The sequence below is a fragment of the Schistocerca nitens genome, chromosome 4, assembly GCF_023898315.1.
Source record: "Schistocerca nitens isolate TAMUIC-IGC-003100 chromosome 4, iqSchNite1.1, whole genome shotgun sequence".
In the NCBI taxonomy this organism is placed as follows: domain Eukaryota; kingdom Metazoa; phylum Arthropoda; class Insecta; order Orthoptera; family Acrididae; genus Schistocerca; species Schistocerca nitens.
The window spans coordinates 354,561,022-354,583,062 of NC_064617.1; the positions used below are offsets into that span (position 1 = coordinate 354,561,022).

General features: G+C 42.6%; 1 protein-coding gene across 1 annotated transcript in view; it reads right to left on the bottom strand.

The window, feature by feature from the left end:
- Positions 1-1,015: 1,015 nt before the first annotated feature.
- Positions 1,016-22,041, bottom strand: part of LOC126252307 (heparan sulfate 2-O-sulfotransferase pipe) — a 293,570-nt gene continuing 272,544 nt past the window's right edge. Inside the window, exon 9 of the mRNA XM_049953189.1 lies at positions 1,016-4,054. Within this exon, the coding sequence (XP_049809146.1) occupies positions 3,888-4,054 (167 nt within the window). The 3' untranslated portion in view covers positions 1,016-3,887. The remainder of the gene's footprint in view (positions 4,055-22,041) is intronic.

Sequence of the window (22,041 nt, forward strand, 5' to 3'; positions counted from 1 at the left end):
CCAATGTACATTCCTAGTAAGGACCATGCAAGTAAGATAAGAGGAACTATGGCTTGTATGGATACACACTCTATTTATATGTGAACAGGATGGGAAATGATTAGGACTGTTACAAAATACCCTTTACCATGCACCATATATGGTGGCCTGCAGAGTATGTATGTAGATGCAGATACGGGTACAGATGTAGATGAGACGTAAAACTAACTGACTCATATAGTACCATTGGGATATGCAGCAGTGCTAAGGTAAAAACTATGGCTGTCACCATAACTTCCGTGTGCTCAGGATGTACATGAGTGTTCTGAAATTAAATTAACAGTTTTCTCACAGTTATGAAAAGATTCTTTCAGGCAAATTCATTATTCACCAGTAAATGCAGACAAAGTGTTTTTGGTGTAGTACATACTGCTACAGATTTAATATCAGTCTTCTTGTACAACTGCCAGCAAAGCCATAGGAGATGGTACTGTAGCTTAGATCTGTTGGACAAAAGGAAGATGTTAGTCCATGCCTTTCCAAAAGAATATTTGCAGATTTCACCAGAAATGACTGTCAAAAATCCTATAAAAATGTTGCTGGACTGGTTATTGAACCTGATTCATCTCAGAAACGAGAACGAGTTCAGTTTCTTAAAGTAGATACTAACTTTTTTTTTTTTGCCTGAGTTACATTCTGTGGTTCTGTGATGTATCATACTGAGTGCTTGAAATCTAGATTTCTCTGTGATTTAGGGAGTGATAGCAACACCTATCTTCATGAGTGGATATTTTCTGTTGGAAAATTGTGTGTACTTGTGCGCCATTTAGTCATACTTTCATAGTCTGTCTCATAGTCTGGAAGGAATGGGTGAGAGAGTATGCAGCACTATTCTTTCAATACTTTCATGTAGCATTAAAAGAGTTTGTGAAGTTAAAACACTTAAATCTTAATAACAAATTAATGATACTTTTTCTTGAAAAATTTATTTTGTTTCTAAAAAATACATTTATGATAATTTACAAACTTTCTCTTCTTTGTTAAAAAAAACAATGGATGATTTCTCATCAATGAAATGTAGGCATTGTTTTGTGAGTATGTTGAATAATGGAATGTTATGAATTTTATAGTGACCATTACTACCCAGAACTTCAACAATGAATATATTCGTCTTCTTGTGCACAATATATATTGGTTTTTGATATTGTGTAAATCCGGTCATCAATTTGTTCAGCACATTTTCTTATCTGTACGAAAGAGCACAAGTACATTGAATTATTTATAGTTTTCTGTTTGTTCCTCTGCCATTCATCATGTGGACATGAATACATACATATACAGAAAAGATAGTCCACTTTATTTCACACACTGTGTATCTTCATTTCAGTTAGAGTGTCTTTGCTGAGTTTCTGAAAGATCTTAGAGTAATGAAAGTTATAGTGATATAGGTGTGTGTATTTAAATACTTAAACAACATTCAATTGATGTCTGTTAACACTAATAATGCAGTGTGGTCAAACAAATTATAGCCAGTAAAAGATACAGTACTTAACACATTCATTTATTTTGGAATGCCTTTATTTATCATTTCCAAGAAACTAGTATCTGAAATGCTGATAGTCTTCAGTGAGACAATTGAACTCCTTATGGCAGTTATATATTTCTTTCCTGATGCTTTAGCATTGCCTCTTATTGATTTCTTTCACAGGATTGATGCTGCACAGAAGTTCATTGTATTGCAAAGAATTATAAATATGTTGGGGTTGAAAATTTGAGAACAAGGCATTATGAATTTGTTTTTTATCTGTTCACTAAGAATATAATTATGGATATGAGGTTGTAGGTCATGCTGGGATAGTTCAGTTGATTAAGATCATTGCTTGCAAAAGCCAAGTTTCCAGGTTGGGGCTCTGGCTCAATAAACAGCCTTGATCAGTAGGACTTTTTCACTCCTATTTTGTTTCCAGAAAAGCCCTTACTAATGCTTTCTTGCACTCTAAGAAGTCTGTGAAGATAAGCAACTGCACTGATTCATCAACTTACCCAAAGGCTGCTGAATGATAGCACTATCACTATCTTTAACCTATTACGTAGGAGGAATTGTGGTGCTTCTATTCCTTGCCACCTTGCTGTTGAAAACATGTAGGAAGATACCAGATACTAAAATTACATTACCTTTTACATTGTTGTCAATCAGTTTCATGTCTCATTTGCTTGTACAAGATACTGTAAGTTACCAATGAAGTAGATACAACAGTACACATTTAAGAACAATGAAGATAAAAAAATATGCAGTTGGTTATTAATATGGACATTCATTAAGAGTGGTATGCAACTCATGAGGCTATTGATGGGGCAATGCCATTAGCAAGGGACAGTATATGATGTGATGCACTAGGCAACAGTATAACTGATGGCTATGAACACATTGATAAACATTGAAAATTTCATGTTGATTTTTCTGCTAGTACAGATATACTGATGGTTATTTTGCCATTGTAGTTTTCACTGTGGGTGACAAAGGAAATAACAAATTGCATGAGTAATTGATAGCAGTAGTGTTCTGAGTATATCAGCTTGTAAAGAGAGAACCAAAAGTGGAAACAGTACCACCCACCCCCACCCCCCAAACCCCAGTCTGATAATGGCCACAGAATTGGCAGTTGGCAGAAAGAACAACTGGAGAAGTCCTACACTATCAACTAATGACCAAAATATGAGCTTACTGAGTACTGGATTAGATTTGTGATGGGATTTTGGAGTTCCTCAGATACAGCACTCAGCACATTGTTCTTAATGAGGCAAAATCAATATGCATAAAAATAATTTCAGGAGTACTCCAAGTGAGCATTATAAGGCTGTTACTATTTGCAATATGTAAAAATGGTCTAGTGGATAATATAATCTCTGTGAGGCTGGTTTCAATCAATGCTGTCATCTGCAGGAAGGTTGCAACACCCAAAAAATGCAGAGAAATCCAGGAAGACTTGCAGAGAATTAATAACAGATGTGGGGCCTCACAAATGATTCTGAATGTAATTAGATGTTACATATATTGTACATAAGTAGGTGAAGAGGTCCATTACTTTTGAATTAAAATATTGGTCTAAATCATAGAAGCAGTAACAACCATAAAATGTCAAGGAGTAACCATCTGGGGTGACCCAAAGTGGAATGATCACAAAATTGGAGCAGATGTCAAGCTGACAGTCATTGGAAGAATCCGAAGGAAACATAATTCATCTACAAAACAAGTGACTTGATAAACACTTGTCTGTTTTTTGAGTATTGCTTGTAAGTTTGCGACATTTAACTAGCTGGATTAACAGGAGAGAGAGGTGGGAGGGGCGGGGTAATATCCGACAGCATGTGGCACGTTTTGTTACGATTGTAAGTGCGATAGAATTATGAAGATGCTCAACAAACTGCAGTGGTAGACACCACCAGAGAGGATTTTTTCATTATGGAGAAGTTTACTATTGAAATTTCAGGAGTCTATGTCTCAAGAAGAATTAAGCATGTGATAGTGACGCTAGCAGTACCCTCCACCACACAGTGCAAGGTAGCGTACGGAATATGGATGAAGATTTCACATTGCGGAGTATTCTCGTTTTCTCTCTGCACACGTTTGTTATGAGCACACTGCTATGGTACACACTGTTTCTGGGTGATCAGGACACACAGACCTCACTTTAATGGATACATGAATGTTGAATGAAATCCGCACAGCGGAAGAAGTCAGACCGTGTGCCTGGACACACGTGCAGGGGAGTGAGACACAGTCCACGAGCGGCAGATCAGTCTTGAGGCTGGCTCCGGGCGCCCCCCGCCGGCGGCGCTCGGCGACCCGTATCCCGTGGCGTTGGCGGGGGGCGGCGTCGGTGGCGGTGGTGGGGGAAGCCGGCCCGTCAGGAGGGGAGGCGCAGCGCGAGCAGCTGGCGGTGCAGCCGCTGCCTGCAGAACTGGTAGAACTCCGTCTCGCGCGTGAAGTTGGCGCGCACCAAATCCTTCACCTCCTCGCGCACCGGCGGTTTGAACATGTTGCGATTTATGCGGATGAAGCGCTCCATCTCACCTGCAACATAGTTTCAAAATGGAAGCCGTAGAAATAACGGTTTGCGGTAGTAAACAGCTATCAAAATCTGGCGACAGGATGTACGAGGGGTTGTCACAGATTTGTATTTATCACCTCGAAAAAATGAAGTTGCGTAATGGTTTGTATGTACAAGTCTGCAGTCCCGGTACACATTGCAATCTTTGTACCACGGTACCGCAGTTCGTCACTAAATGAGCCAAAGCAAAATGGCGCAGCATTTCGTGCGGTTCCGTGCCTCAAGCGGTAAAAACTGAACTCCTCTGGGAACATTTTGACGTCAATCTGTCTGTCTGTCCGTCCGTCTGTGGAGATCACATTTTCTCAGAAACGGGTACAAGTGTCGAGTTGGAGTTTATGCCAAATACACTACTGGCGATTAAAATTGCTACACCACGAAGATGAGTTGCTACACACGCGAAAATTAACCGACAGGAAGAAGATGCTGTGATATGCAAATGATTAGCTTTTCAGAGCACTCACACAAGGTTGGCGCCGGTGGCGACACCTACAACGTGCTGACATGAGGAAAGTTTCCAACCGATTTCTCATACACAAACAGCAGTTGACCGGCGTTGCCTGGTGAAACGTTGTTGTGATGCCTTGTGTAAGGAGGAGAAATGCGTACCATCACGTTGCCGACTTTCATAAAGGTCGGATTGTAGCCTATCGAGATTGCGGTTTATCGTGTCACGACATTGCTGCTCGCGTTGGTCGAGATCCAATGACTGTTAGCAGAATATAGAATCGGTGGGTTCAGGAGGTTAATGCGGAACGCCGTGCTGGATCCCAACGGCCTCGTATCACTAGCAGTCGAGATGACAGGCATCTTATCCGCATGGCTGTAACGGCTCGTGCAGCCACGTCTCGATCCCCGAGTCAACAGATGTGGACGTTTGCAAGACAATAACCAACTGCGCGAACAGTTCGACGACATTTGCAGCAGCATGGACTATCAGCTCGGAGACCGTGGCTGCGTTTACCCTTGACGATGCATCACAGACAGGAGGGCCTGCGATGGTGTACTCAACGACGAACCTGGGTGCACGAATGGCAAAACGTCATTTTTTCGGATTAATCCAGGTTCTGTTTACAGCATCATGATGGTCGCATCCGTGTTTGGCGACATCGTGGTGAACGCACATTGGAAGCGTGTATTCGTCATCGCCATACTGGCGTATCACCCGGCGTGATGGTATGGGATGCCATTGGTTACACGTCTCGGTCACCTCTTGTTCGCATTGACGGCACTTTGAACAGTGGACGTTACATTTCAGATGTGTTACGACCCCTGGCTCTACCCTTCATTCGATTCCTGCGAAACCCTACATTTCAGGAGGATAATGCAGGACCGCATGTTGCAGGTCCTGTACGGGCCTTTCTGGATACAGAAAATGTTCGACTGCTGCCCTGGCCAGCACATTCTCCAGATCTCTCACCAATTGAAAACGTGTGGTCAATGGCGGCCGAGCAACTGGCTCGTAACAATACGCCAGTCACTACTCTTGATGAACTGTGGTATCGTGTTGAAACTGCATGGGCAGCTGTACCTGTACACGGTACCCAAGCTGTGTTTTACTCAATGCTCAGGCGTATCAAGGCCGTTATTACCGCCAGAGGTGGTGGTTCTGGGTAGTGATTTCTCAGGATCTATGCATCCAAATTGTGTGAAAATGTAATCACATGTCAGTTCTAGTATAATATATTTGTGCAATGAATATCCGTTTATCATCTGGATTTCTTCTTGGTGTAGCAATTTTAATGGCCAGTAGTGTACTAAGGTCTGCGATTCTTTGGCGATGTAAAAAAAATTAAGCTTCTAAGTCAGTGCAATCAAAAGACACACACTTGTTCGATTTTCTTATGTAATAGATTCGGTAAGTTTCAAAACGTCTCCTGCCTAAAAACTAATGCTGACAAGATGTAACAAAACTTGATTAATCTCTGACAGCTGACAGTCATCCACTACTGTAGATTACTTTGATATCTAAAGAATAAGCATATTTCGGTAGCACATCCAAAGCACAACTTTAATATTACTAGCACAAATAAGTGTGCCACCGTTTTATTTCAAGTCATAAATTTTCATATGATTAAATACATGGTGTGCAACGAGTTAAAATGTATCTAGAAAATATTCACAGACAGACTATTCATATTCTATAAATGTTCGGTTGCCACTGAAAGTTAAAAATCTAAAATTTAATATGGAAAGATTGAGAAAATTCTGTTGAATATCTACAAAAGTAACCAACAAAGTATGTCAGAATGAGGCTTCTCGAAGTGGAAAACCAGAGAATAAATAAATACAAAACACTTTTTCAACTCTGCTGATACTTTGTTTGTCCACATAATTTTGTAGCTGATCGTGTTAAAGGATTTATTATATTATGTTCATGATTTCTATTTCTTTCATTTAAACTGGCATAACGAAAGCTGAGCAAAGCGTATTTTGTAAGCTACATTTTTTGGGTTGATTGGCTGAAGTGTAAGTTGGAGCCAGTATACAAGGTGAGTATGGGAAGCCTCACAAAATCCACCACAACCTGACTATAGTCCGCGTCACGTAGGGCGGCGCTTCCGTGCATCCAGGCGGAACGGAAAGGAAGCGTGAGGGAATGAGAAATGCGCATGAGGGGTATCAGAGAGCGGGCAAAGCCCACGTTGCGAACTGCGAACAACAGTCAGGTTCGTTTGCCTATGGTACATCGCATTATACGTCCAAATTTGTTTTATTTATATTTCATAGTAAAGTTATTTTTTAATTTCATAAGGCTTATTCTTTGATTCCCTGCTCTCTTTGAATCGAAACGTTCGCCTGTATTTAGGTAGGGCAAAACTTCTTTCTGAGCAGTTTATTTTTTACAGAGAAATTACTAGCCCAGAAAAAAAATACGTCTGCCTCTTTGCTCCCGAACATAGTTTTCAGATGTTTCACTGGGTTGTAAGGGAAAACCAGTAAAGGAAGTCCGCTCCATGAACTGCCTACAGGGAATGCACTTGCACCGTTTCCAGTTGTATGGGATGTGAATGAAAAGCATCGACAGCGTTATGATAGTCCACACATGGTCAGGGAATGGAAGGTGAAAAAAATTAATTTGCCACAGAGCAGAAATTTCTTCAAGAACTGAATTGTTGCTGGAATAAATACTTGCCTCCTAATTCGCTAAGTTCAGATTCTTGCGATGGAAGGACTTATCATCGGGATTTAATCATCAAGGGTGGAGTGTACTTTGCGGGCAGTTCTCTATCACCATTCTCGGCACAAGTGTTCGGGGCAAAATTGCCTTTCTTTCCTGCAGTGTGTCACATAGTAAACAAACGAGACACTGTTAATGAATTAAGGAAGATTAGGATTCAGCATCTCGAGGGCAGTAAGGCCATTAAAAAAGAGACGTAACTCGGAGAAGGGAAGAGTTAAGGAACTGGTCGTGGCCATATCGAATGAGTCAACGCAAAATTTGCCTGCACTACTTTAAGGAAAATAAGCAAAACCTAATCCGGACTCAGGAAAAGTATCCGGATAGCTATTAGTGGATATTAATGTGGGGTGTGTCCACTCTTCTCCTTTATGACCGCTTGAATTCTGCTGTCTAAATGTCTGTGGGCGAAAGGTAACCCATTCTGCAAGATTCGAAACGGGAGAAGGAAGTGGCGTTGGACGTAGGAGTCTTGAGCAAAGTCGACATTCTGAATCATCCTAAGGTGTTCATTTGGGCTCAAGTCGGGACTCTGGGCAGATCATATCAGGAATGTTATTGTCCATAAACCATTGCTATACAGTAGCTGTTTTATGACACGGTGCATTTTCGTGGTGACACAAACAGTAATCGTTGCCGAACTATTTCTCTACTGTACGCACTACACAATGCTGTAAAAGGTAATCATGTCGTCCTACATTTAGCGTTTTATTAAGCGCAAGCAGAGGACCGCACCCAGACCACGAAAAATTTCCTCATACCGATACACAGTCTCTTGCGTACTGCACTGTTAGTACTACATGTGATGGTAGGTAACGTTTTCCAGTCATTCACCAAACCCAAACCCTTCCATCAACTTTCCACAGTGTGTAACGTGATTCATTACTCCAAATCACTCGTTCCAAATCACCCACTATCCAGTGGAATCGTTCTGTACACCTCCTCACACGTTGCTTAGTGCTGACTACTGAAGTGTGTTGAGTATGAGGCGCTGCTCGATCATTGTATCCCATTACGTCCCAACACACAGTCATTGTGCTAGCTGGACGGCTGGTAACACTTAAAAACTCACGAGTGATTCCTTCCGCTGATTTCATACGATTTTCTACAGTCGCTCTCCGCTATGTTCAGCTATTTCTGCCCGTCAGTACATCAGCTGTGTCTGGTCCTGTTTGGGTGTGGTTGCTCCTTCGCGTTTCCCCTTTAGAGTTACATCATCATCAGTCGGCTTGGGCAGCTCTGAAAGGACTGAAGTTCCCTGATGGAGTTGCTGTTTAGGTGTTCCCCAACGACTGACCACATTCGAAGTCGTGACCTCTCCCGACCGACTCATTCTGCTGTCACTGCTTATTATACTGTCGGGTCTGCCTCTCGTGACATCTAGCGGTAAATTCCACATTACACAGGGGCGACTGGATAGTTTTGATCAGATAGTGAAGACAGGAAAATGGCAAAGCCAGAAAACTGTAGCGAAATACAATATTACTCCCACTTAGTTTTCATAGATAACAGTCTCCGTACTTCAGCCCCAAACTTCTCAGCACTGCGAATATTTTGTTCTGTAGAAGACTTTCCGTAGGTCCGCAAATTCTTAAAGGATATCCTGATTTTCCTTCAGTCCGCCTTCCATTACTGTAAGTATAATGCCGGAAATGCTTTCCTGATACCGATATTCATCCAGTGCGTCTCGAACTTCCATTTCTTTTTTCTGTGTACTATGCTGGTCAGCAGTTTACAATTGTCTTATCAAGTTAATCATTCTGTAATTTTCTCATTGATCGGAAGATACCTTCTTTGGTAATGTGTTAATTATATGATTTTATGAAATTATATTGTGAATTACCTGTTTTTAGGATTTTCGTCACCGGCTCAAATAATTATCTTGTTGCAACAACTCCAATAGATTTCCGTAAATCCAAAAGTGTGTCATCGATTCCTATTGTATATAGTGAAGGTAGTCTGTTTGCAGCTTAACCCTTTTATGTGTTACTTCTCCTGTATGCTGCGTCGATTTTCTCAATATCTTTACATATGTCTCTTATCCATTATGATTTAGCTTGTTTACACTTCCCATTGATTTCATTCCTAAGCAACTTATACTGCTGCCTTCCTACTTCATTCCTAAGATTTCTTACATTTTGTTCTTCCATCTATGAGCTCCGCTCATAGTTTTTTCTTCCTGCGTTCACTATACCCACTATTTCATGTCTCCCATAATTATTTCCTTCTGTATGTTATTTTCTATTTTGTTGCACTAACTTCAGCGCCCTTACTTACTACATTCATCTATTTCCACTTCGTCTCAATCAGCCCTATATTTATAACATTCCTTTTCGTCTATTATTTCTCTCTATTCGCCAAAATTTCAACTACTGTTCATCACTACTAAGTTGCAAATTCAGTCCACGTCCTCTCTGGGTGCGCTTTGCTATCCTTGTCACATGTGACTGAAAGAGAAGATACAGAAGACCCAAACAAGAGCAGTCAGTTTAGTAATTTAGCAAGCGCGATAGCTTCGTGGGTATGCTCATAGCGTGAATGTTCCAGTAATAACATTTTCAATTCCCGCAGTTCCTGCAATGCTGAAGCGCCTTTGTGGGCAAATCCATTCCCCTGGTGAAAGGAGAAATTTTTGTTTTACAGTTCAGGTCTTTCATCACGTTTTGTTCCACGCCGTAAGTCAAGACTACGCACTAGCTTAGTGCTCGTCAGTTACTGTTTGATTATGTATTAATTTCACCAGATAAAATTATGGTCTGAGGGCCACGCATACGGCTAACCAGATATCCTTAATAATCTAACATTACAATAAGAGCAGTACGTGTTCACTACAAAGTAGCAATAGTAATAATAATAACAACAACAAATGTACAGCGTGATATTTGTTGTCGTTTTAGGACCCCCTCCCCCCCCCCAAAAAAAGCAAGTAGAGGATGCTAAGACAAATAATTTAATATAAGACAAATGGAGTCGCAAATGTCGGGGAATACCCAAAAATTGGACGACAAATGTTGGGTTTTGTCGACCCTACGCTCACTGGTAGGGGGAAGTGCTGCACATCGGTGCTCTAGGCTATTTTATTTTCGAACGCCACCTTTTGTAAGTATGATCTGTTGTAAACGTAGAAGCTCCAAAATTATTTCCCTCGCTGTAACCAAGCAAGAGCAGTACTTAATTTGTGTTTCTTTCCTTTTGTCCCTTCTTTTTTCGTTTACAGACTTTACTTAGTAAAGACCACGTAGATTGTTTACTGGTATCGATGCTGTTCTGGAGCTTATGCTAATTGACTTGTGACGCAGTATGGTAGGTTTTTGTTGTACTGCACTTTGAAGTAACCAGCGGAGACCGCAGTGTAAACACGTAACTGTCTAACGAAATGCAAAACAGTACTGCCTGCCAGACGCAAGACTCGAACCCTGAGCCACAGACGCTGAAATCGCGCACGAGGCCTGGAGCAATACCGACGTGAATGACTGACTTTGATTGGGGTGATCAGATGCGACAGACCGATACGCTCCACCGCTGCACGTGCGGCGACGTACATCATCTGGTGACGTCACATGTTCAAGATTTGTCATCCACTTTTGGGGTATTTCCCAACATTTGCGGCGCCCTGTGTCTCAAATTAAATTACTCCGGGGGTTTTTAAACCTTAATAAGAATCACCCTGCAGACACGGAATTCCCCCTCCTCTCCCTTGGGATCAGAGACGAAATTCATGACAAAATCGAAGTTACAGCAGCTACAATGTTCTCAGAGAATGCAACGTCCTCGCAGATATAGAAAAGATTAATATATTAGTAAACTGCAGAAGCAGAAAGGAAAGGTCTTAAAATTAGTATCACTTGTTGAAGGTCGTGATTCCCAGATGGTATTAGATACAGAAATTTGGTTGAAACTGGAAGTGAACAGCAACTAAATCCGAAGTTCAGATGGGAATTATATATCGGAAGAATAGATTAGTCGCCAATGGTGGCGACCTATTTATTACAGCAAAGAAATCAACAGTAGCTTGCGAGGTTATCAAGAATTCCGAATGTGAATTTTAATCTGGATGAAGTTAAGCAGCGAAGGTCGGTAAAAATGGCAGTTGGGTGCTTTTATAGAGCGCCCGCGTCAGGAGCTGTAGTGGCAGAGCGCTTCAGAGAGAACTTGCAGAGTATCGTTAATAAATTTCCAGATCATGCTGTTGTGATGGGGATGGCAAACTTGCCAGGTACAGATTGAGAGACTCGTTCTATGAAAACGGGTGCCAGAGACAGGGATTAGCGTCACATTATTCCGGAAGTTATTTCGAGCAGGTAGTTACAAAACCAACTCGTGAAGGTAACGTTTTAGACTTCCCAGCAACAAACAGACCTGAACTTATCGAAACATTTAACATGGAAGAAGATACCAGTGATCATAAGGCTGTGATAGCAACTATGGCTGAAGGTTTTACAAGGAATGTTAAGAAGGATAGGACGATAATACAGAGTCAACATTAGTAAAGCCGACAAACTGCAGGGCCGGATTCCTGACTGGGAATGAAGGAAAAGAAAGGTCTTATGAACATGTATCCGTAAATGCATCGTTGTGACGGCAGATGGCGCTGACGAATGACAGTGCCTCTGACTACGTGTCTTGTGTGTTGCAGGCTGTGTGATTGACGCAGCGTACTGTAAACAGCAAAATGGTCGTTATTCATGTCGCGAACAAACCCAGATGGTCTTTGTGTACGGCCAAGCAGATGGAAATGGTTGAGAGGCAGCACGGCTATGCCAAAACAACAACCACATCACACAACATTTCAAGCCCTTTTTTGGAGTTTGTGTGATCGTGGGTCCTTTCAGTCAGACGAACGTGCAGGGAAGCGGCGGATTGTGCTTACATGAGATTTGGAGGACCGGTTTGTGTAGGATATTGAGGCGAATCCTAGTAGAAGTTCCAGACAAGTGGCCCGCCAACATAACGTAAGCCGAAGTGCGATTGTGCGTATCCTACATGACAATCGCTACTATCCCTATCACCTGCAACGAGTGCAAAGATTATCAGCTACGGATTTCCCTCTACAGGAAGGATTTTGAAGATGGTTTACGCACGAGGCCATCACAGTTATGGGATTTCTGTCGTCAGTCCTCTTTACCGAGACAAAGCAACTTCTATCAGAACTGATATCATCTATATGTGGGCTACAGTCATCGTGGTATGGTTGAGGCTTCTCATCAGCATCGGTTCAGCATCAATGTGTGGGCAGGGATTATTGGCGACCACATACTCGGATCGGTTATTATTCCTGCTGAATACTCTGCCTAGGCTGGTTGAAAATGTGCCTTTACCGATACGACAGGTTATGTGGTTTCTGCATGATACAGCACCACTCCACTTCCGCATTACAGTTCGCCGACACCTCAACATCATCTTCCTCGGATGTTATATAGAAAGCGGAGGCCATGTAGCATGGTCTGCTAGATCACGGGACTTAAACCCTCTGGATATTTACCTCTGGGAGCATCTGAAAAGCTTTGTGTGCAGACCCTTCAACAGTGTGCCTATGGTGCCTGTAACGCTATCCGGAGAGAGACCGGAACCTGCGAAAGAGTGCGGCAATCCACGGTGCCATGTGTGAATGCGTGCACTGCATCCCATGGAAGCCAACATCTGTTGTGACATGGATACGATACAGCTCTGTACTGCGTTCCGGGACGATTTGTTGTCGTTGCACGCACACTGTCCATTTCCAGACACATGTTCATAGGATCTTTTTTCTTTCGTTTTCAGACAGGAATCCGTTCCTGCAGTTTGCCGGTTTTATTCATGTTCACCCTGAATTTGCTTAGCAAGAGTGACAGGATACAAATTGTATAATATCTGACTGATCAACAGTAAATACTCAGTGTTGAGGACAAAGATGTGGAGCAAAAATGAAAAAAAAATTCAAAAGCACCGTTCCAAGCAAGGTGTTAAAGGATGGGAAAGGCCCACTGTGGTTTAATAGCGGTGTTGGAAAACTGCTACGTAAACAAAGAGAGCTTCATCACAGGTTCAAGATAAGTCAAAACCTAGCTGACAAAAGTTGAACGACGCGAAAATGAGTATAAGGAGAAAATGAGAGCCAGCCGCTGTGGCCGAGCTGTTCTAGGCGCTTCAGTGCGGAACCGCGCTGCTGCTACGGTCGCAGTTTCGAATCCTGCCTCGGGCATCGACGTGTGTGATGTCCTTAGGTTAGTTAGGTTTAAATAGTTCTAAGTCTAGGGGACTGATGACCTCAGATGTTAAGTCCCATAGTGCTTAGAGCCATTTGAGAAAATGAGAGAAGCGTTCAATGTCTTTGACAGCAAAATTTTGTCTACCGATCTGAGAAAAAACACTGACATGTTTTGGTCTTACGTAAAAATCAGCAAGCTATTCGAAAACGTCTATTCAGTCACTCAGTGACCATACAGGCACGGAAACTGAAGATAACAGAGAGAATGTCGAAATACTAAATTCGGTCTTCTGAAATTGTTTCATCGCCGAAGACTGTTATACGCTCCCTCCATTGTCGTACGAACGCCGAAATGCAGATATTGCGGTAACTGATCGCGAAGTAGAAATGGAACTACAATCGCTTAGTAGTGGAAAGGCATCAGGACAGGATGAGATACCTATAAGATTCTACGAGGATTATGCGAAAGAACTTGCTTCCATTTTAGCAGCAGTTTATCGTAGATCGATAGAGAAACGAAGAATACCCAGGGACTGGAAAAAGGCGCAAGTCATTCCGTTTCCGAGAAGAGTCGTAGGTCAGATGCACATAATTATAGGCCTATATCATTTTACGTCAATCTGTTGTACAAATATGGAACAAGTTTTACGCTCGAAAATTATGACGTTTTTGAGGGTGAAAACTTCCTCTATAAAAATCAACATGGATTACACAAATAAAGATCTTGCGAAACTGTTCTTCCATGGGATCCATAGCGCTGTAGATAACGGAGCTGAGATTGGTGCCGCGTTCCTTGACTTCAGGAAGGCATTTGACACCGTCCCGAAAGAACTTATCATTATCGGTCCACATTTTTCGTCTGGATTTAACACTTTGTTGCCTGTGTAACACAACAAGTCGTCCTTAACGGAACAGAATCGACAGACGTAAAGATAATTCCCGGAGTAGCCCAAGGAAGTGTCATAGGATCGTTACTGTTTACAGTGTATATAAATAATCTAGTAGAATGCGTCTGAATCTCTTTAAGTACTGTTTCCAGATGATGTGGTTGTCCATAGGCAAACAGCAATGCCAGGAGACAGTATCGATTTGCCGAATGGCCTGCAGAGGATTGATATATGATGTAGGTTTTGGCAGTTGACCCTGAACGTAAATACACACATCAAAAAAAGTTTTGCATCATTTCGGTTCCGACAGTTCAGGAACCTGTACAGAAAATTGGGACAGAGATCGACTTAAACATCATTTCCGCCCTTTTTATTGCCCATGAAAACCACACATTGCATGTTTCATCACATTACAGCGAGACCTTCAGAGGTGGTGGTCCAGATTGCTGTACACACAGGTATTGCTGTACACTCCGGTACCACCAATACCCAATAGCACGTGCAGGAGGACGTGCTACTGGGTATCCTCTTGCACTGATGCATGCCTGTATTCGTCGTGGCATACTATTCCCATGTTCATCAAGGCACTGTTGGTCCAGAATGCCCCACTCCTCAACGGCGAGTCGGCGTAGATCCCTCAAAGTGGTTGGTGGGTCACGTCGTCCATAAACAGCCCTTTTCAATCTATCCCAGGCATGTTCGATAGGGTTCATGTCTGGAGAACATGCTGGTCACTCTAGTCGAGCGATGTCGTTATCCTGAAGGAAGTCATTCACAAGATGTGTGCGATGGGGGGCGCGAATTGTCGTGCATGAAGACGAATGCCTCGCCAATATGCTACCGATATGGTTCCACTATCGGTCGGAGGATGGCATTCACGGATCGTACAGCTGTTACGGCGCCTTCCATGACCACCAGCGGCGTGCGTCGGCCCCATGTAATGCCACCCCAAAACAGAAGGGAACCTCCACCTTGCTGCACTCGGTGGACAGTGTGTCTAAGGCGTTCAGCCTGACCGGGTTGCCTTCAAACCCATCTCCGATGATTGTCTGGTTGAAGGCATATGCGACATGCATCGGTGAAGAGAACGAGATGCCAATCCTGAGCGGTCCATTCGGCATGTTGTTGTGCCCATCTGTACCGCGCTGCACGGTGTCGTGGTTGCAAAGATGGAGCTCGCCATGGACGTCGGGAGTAAAGTTGCGCATCATGCAGTCTATTGCGCACAGTTTGAGGCATACCACAACGTCCTGTGGCTACACGAAAAGCATTATTCAACATGGTGGCGTTGCTGTTAGGGTTCCTTCGAGCCATAATCCGTAGGTAGCGGTCATCCACTGCAGTAGTAGCCCTGGGACGGCCTGAGCGAGTCATATCATCGACAGTTCCTGTCTCTCTGTATCTCCTCCATGTCCGAACAACATCGCTTTGGTTCACTCCGAGACGCCTGGACACTTCCCTTGTTGAGAGGCTTTCCTGGCATAAAGTAACAATGCGGACGCGATCGAACCGCGGTATTAACCGTCTAGGCATGGTTGAACTACAGACAGCACTAACCGTACATCCTTACTGGTGGAATGACTGGAACTGATCGGCTGTCAGATCCCCTCCAGCTAAGAGGCGCTGCTGATGCATGGTTGTTTACATCTTAGGGCGGGTTTAGTGACATCTCAAAAGGACTGTGTCTGGGATACAGTATCCACAGTCAACGTCTATCTTCAGGAGTTCTGGGAACCGGAGGACATTGATGACCTCAACTGTTAAGTCCCATAGTGCTCAGAGCCATTTGAACCAATCTGGGAACCGGGATGATGCAAAACTTTTTTTGATGTGTGTAAATAGAACATCAACTGCAGTATTGATGACGAGCTGCTGAAAACAGTATCTACCGCAAAATATCTAAGAGTAATTATCCAGAGCGACCTTGAGTAGAATGACTACATAAATCAATAGTAGAAAAAGCAGATGGCAGGCAATTTCACAGTAGGAATCTGAATGAAATGCAACTCATTCACGAAGGCAGCTACTTGTAAGTCGCTGGTTCGACCGATTCTTGAACCCTGTTCATCAATATGGGATCCTTACCAGGTAGGACTGACATAAGAGAGGAGGTGTGTTTCGTCCCTGGATCTCTTAGTCGGTGCGAGAGCGTTACAGAGGTGCTCAACAAACTCCAGTGGCAGACATTACAAGAGAGGCGTTGTGCATCACAGAGAGGTTTACTATTGAAATTTCGCGAGAAGACTTTTCGCAGAGTCGAGCAACATATTACTTCCTTCTACATACATCTCACGACCAAGATAACGACGAGAAAATTCTAGAAATTAGAGCTAATACAGCGGCGATTGGAAGATGGAAGGGTGATCAGTTAGTGGTACCGGAAGTAACCTCTGCCGCACACCGTTACGTGGTTTGCGGAGTCTGATGTAGGTTTAGACGAATGAAAGGATGGTATTTTAGTAAAGTCAGTCTATTTAACACTGTGTTAAGTAATCTTCTCATAACATTTGTTTTTCGAAAAAGAGTAATGACATCTAATAGAAATGTTTGACAGCAGTTAAGAAGGAATCAAATCTGGAAAAGATATTTGTTGCTCTGGAGAAGAGCGAGAACTAATAGGGCAATGTTAGTAAAGGAGACAGAAAACGGAAACGGGTGTGAATGACTAAAGCACGCGTAGAATAAACAAAGTGGCAGAAGTATTGGTTCGCAGTTGGATAGCTAGTCGAGAAAGAGGCTACGTCGAAGATAACAGGTAAAGCTTTAATCTCCCTTTGAAAGCAGCTTGGTTTAGCGTAAGAAGCAAGCTAGTTTAGTCTCTTCCAGAGTCAGATGAAATGGAGAAGGAGATGGAGAGAGATTTAGTGTTGTGCATAGTGTAAGTATCAGATCTTTTATTGTAGTAATGGATACGCGACTTGCGAGGAGACGAAATGAAGACACCAGAGATTAAGCAAAAGCTGAAGAAAACGGAAAGTATGAAAATCCTGTCGCCTATCCAGTCGTATCCCACCTAACTGAGCATAGCCTTTCGAAGGTAATCGGTAAGAAAAATCGCTTTTGCGTCCTATATAATCTGACCATAACCTTTTTGGCAGATCAAACTGACTTATCCGTTTTGCATGCCCAAATGCCCGCACATAGGACACATCGTGATATTTTTTAACCTTTCGTAGAAATTTTTTAATGCTAGTCATCGGAAAAAAAAAGAAACACCACAACGTGCAGTCATTGATAGAAAGTTGATTGGGAAATAGGTGCAGTAGTATGTACAATGACTCATCTAGTCTTCTGAAAGAAGCCATGTTCTGGGGCTATCTTTCGTAACAAGAATGTACCGCTTTTCGTGGCGTGGCGGTCTTACCTGAGAGCCAATTGTCGAAAATGACACAGCAGTTTCTGTTCACAACCTGGACCGTCGCCGCCATTCACCCATATCACATTGCTTACGCTGTGTGTTACAGAATAACTGTATTAAAGGGAATGTTTTTGATTAAAGAAGTGCCACGCTGACTACAATCACTTGTAACGAAATCTGTGCCTATAAAAACGATGAAATTACTCAGGAAGTGAGTTATACCTCTGGACATCTCTGTACAGTAGACGGTTCCATTTGACGCTATAATACTTCCTCATATGTGTGGCGATGTTTAATCACGTAGCATACCTACATGTAAGTTTTCAAGAAATGTTTCACTTTATCGTGTTGTTAAAGTTTAAAATACTGTATGTAAGTTTTCAAGAAATGCACCACTTTATCGTGTTGTAACAGTTTAAAATACGTATTTGGCCAATAAGATTTGAAAATAAGCGACAGTTTTCCTAGCATCTCTATTAGGTGTATGTTATGAAATAATTTTTTGTGGATTTCGAAATCTGTTAGCTATTTTCGAAACAGCTGTTCAATAGAGTTGATAGGGATCACTGAATAAGTGTGTCAGGAGTGGCAACGCTTTACCTATTGGAATCGTTGATAACATCACAACGGTAATACATCTGCGGTTGATGAATGCAACGATCGCTCGAAATTAAGCAACAGTCCGAATGTGGTTCTATGAATCCTCTGCCAAACACTTATAAGCTTGAATTGCAGAGTGGTCACGTAGATGTATGGTGCACAATGGCAGATAGAAGCCGTAGAGGTGATTCGAAAGAGTCGTATAATCCGACTGAAGACAACGTATGACTGACATTTCAGCAAACTCTCTGTGACCATACCATGTGGTAGTGTTAAGAACTGGGACGCGATTATAGTCCTTATACAGACCTTACTAACAAGACAGACCTCAACTTGAGAGGAGTGTAAGATCGTGCGGCATACATGTTTTTGTTTCCAGTCGATCTGTGTAATATATAGGCACTTGCTGGAACTTTCGTGTGTGCGATCACGATTACAATACGGTGCGAGGTGGTGCATCCACGATGGTACAGGGTGTTTCAAAAATGACCGGTATATTTGAAACGGCAATAAAAACTAAACGAGCAGCGATAGAAATACGCCGTTTGTTGCAATATGCTTGGGACAACAGTACATTTTCAGGCGGACAAACTTTCGAAATTACAGTAGTTACAATTTTCAACAACAGGTGGCGCTGCAAGTGATGTGAAAGATATAGAAGACAACGCAGTCTGTGGGTGCGCCATTCTGTACGTCGTCTTTCTGCTGTAAGCGTGTGCTGTTCACAACGTGCAAGTGTGCTGTAGACAACATGGTTTATTCCTTAGAACAGAGGATTTTTCTGGTGTTGGAATTCCACCGCCTAGAACACAGTGTTGTTGCAACAAGACGAAGTTTTCAACGGAGGTTTAATGTAACCAAAGGACCGGAAAGCGATACAATAAAGGATCTGTCTGAAAAATTTCAACGGACTGGGAACGTGACGGATGAACGTGCTGGAAAGGTAGGGCGACCGCGTACGGCAACCACAGAGGGCAACGCGCAGCTAGTGCAGCAGGTGATCCAACAGCGGCATCGGGTTTCCGTTCGCCGTGTTGCAGCTGCGGTCCAAATGACGCCAACGTCCACGTATCGTCTCATGCGTCAGAGTTTACACCTCTATCCATACAAAATTCAAACGCGGCAACCCCTCAGCGCCGCTACCATTGCTGCACGAGAGACATTCGCTAACGATATAGTGCACAGGATTGATGATGGCGATATGCATGTGGGCAGCATTTGGTTTACTGACGAAGCTTATTTGTACCTGGACGGCTTCGTCAATAAACAGAACTGGCGCATATGGGGAACCGAAAAGCCCCATGTTGCAGTCCCATCGTCCCTGCATCCTCAAAAAGTACTGGTCTGGGCCGCCATGTCTTCCAAAGGAATCATTGGCCCATTTTTCAGATCCGAAACGATTACTGCATCACGCTATCTGGACATTCTTCGTGAATTTGTGGCGGTACAAACTGCCTTAGACGACACTGCGAACACCTCGTGGTTTATGCAAGATGGTGCCCGGCCACATCGCACGGCCGACGTCTTTAATTTCCTGAATGAATATTTCGATGATCGTGTGATTGCTTTGGGCTATCCGAAACATACAGGAGGCGGCGTGGATTGGCCTCCCTATTCGCCAGACATGAACCCCTGTGACTTCTTTCTGTGGGGACACTTGAAAGACCAGGTGTACCGCCAGAATCCAGAAACAATTGAACAGCTGAAGCAGTACATCTCATCTGCATGTGAAGCCATTCCGCCAGACACGTTGTCAAAGGTTTCGGGTAATTTAATTCAGAGACTACGCCATATTATTGCTACGCATGGTGGATATGTGGAAAATATCGTACTATAGAGTTTCCCAGACCGCAGCGCCATCTGTTGTTGAAAATTGTAACTACTGTAATTTCGTAAGTTTGTCTGCCTGAAAATGTACTGTTGTCCCAAGCATATTGCAACAAACGGTGTATTTCTATCGCTGCTCGTTTAGTTTTTATTGCCGTTTCAAATATACCGGTCATTTTTGAAACACCCTGTATCATCCTTCCTATGAATTGGATGTCGGCTATTCCGTTTACATTGGGGCTATTCCGTCTGCATTGTGAGAAGCACGTAGTAAAGGGAAACATCTCTTTCCTGAATGATGATGACAATGTCGCAATTAAAGATCTGCTGGCCATCAGAGCAATTCAGTAATTCCCATTGAAAAACTGAAATTTCCCAATATTGTAGTACATTTTACAGTTCAGAAGAGGTACACGAGCGGGAATCATTGTCTCAGATAGTCATACTGGTATCTTAAAAGAGGATTTCGCCAAACGTGTCAGATTTGGACGAAATGTCGCACTGATAATCGTTTTGATTAAAAGAAAGTGCACCTATTCCTGCTTTTCGTTCAACTCTTCGACGTTCTTGAGAAAATCTACGCAGAAAAATCTACATTTCCCAAATAAACACTTGGCGATCAGTTCAAGTGGGCCAATGGTGTGGTTACATTCAAGTCAATTTTGACGATTTTTGTACTGTTTATCACAAGGAACCGGCATTTAAATATCTTAAGTAGATTAATTCATTTCATACGGAAGAAACTGACAAACTTTTATTCGATTAGCAGTTAATATTGAGTTCACGGAATCATTATATACTGGTTACACGAATCTGAAGTTGTGAATCACAATAAACAAAAACTGCATCGTACCATGAACTAATTAAACCTGCACGCTTTGCATTTCGAAATGGCTCGGCTGGAACTTGTCGTGAAAGCAGCAACAAAGCAAATGAATGACTCGCATTAGTTCTTCCACATCAAATGAATAAAACTATCTATGATACTGAAATGTTAATTCTTTTGTTAAAAAAAAAATATTTCATGTAGAGAGTTGAATCTGAATCCGCATATCCGGGGCAAGACACATTCACCTTTACCCCACGGGATCTGCTTAGCTAGAGGGTACAGTCATTTTAGCTGATACACAGATTTTCTACAAAACTGAATTGTTGAGCTAAAACCAGGAACAGGGCTAGTTTCCCTCTGATGGACTTTTGTGTGAAATTTTATCGAAATGCTTGACGCACAATAGGCTACATCTCCTTGTTAGTTGCATCAGAACGCAAGCCATCATTGTGTCGATAAAATGTCCATATGGTCTCTATCGTTTTCTGGTGCGACACTCAAATATGATACTAATGGGCCACATAGAGGCTAGTCCGCTCAGGACTATCTCTTTCACATTCAACACTTGTAAGATCTGTTGGCCGGCCGATGTGGCCGAGCGGTTCTAGGCGCTTCAGTCTGGAACCGCGCGACCGCTATGGTCGCAGGTTCCAATCCTGCTCTGGCATGGATGTGTGTGATGTCCTTAGGTTAGTTAGGTTTAAGAAGTTCTAAGTTCTAGGGGACTGATGATCTCAGATGTTAAGTCCCACAGTGCTCAGAGCCATTTGAAACATTTTGAAGGACTGTCTGTTTCGAGACCATACCACCTGCCGAGAATGCTGAATCCAATAAACTGCTGGAAAATGACGAACCTGTCTGAAAAAGTGAGGTTTGATGTTGCAATTGTTTTGCTGTGTTACGTTCGTGGTCACAAATTTATCAGTCAGTTCCAAAATGAATAAGAAAATTATAAAAAAAGTCATCAGCAAAACACTTTGGTTTGATGTGAAAACGATGTTCCTATTGAACTTACGGCATAATTCCCAACTGGTGCTTAAATGAAGTGGAAGTAATGAAGAAGTCAAGTCAATTCCTCTTC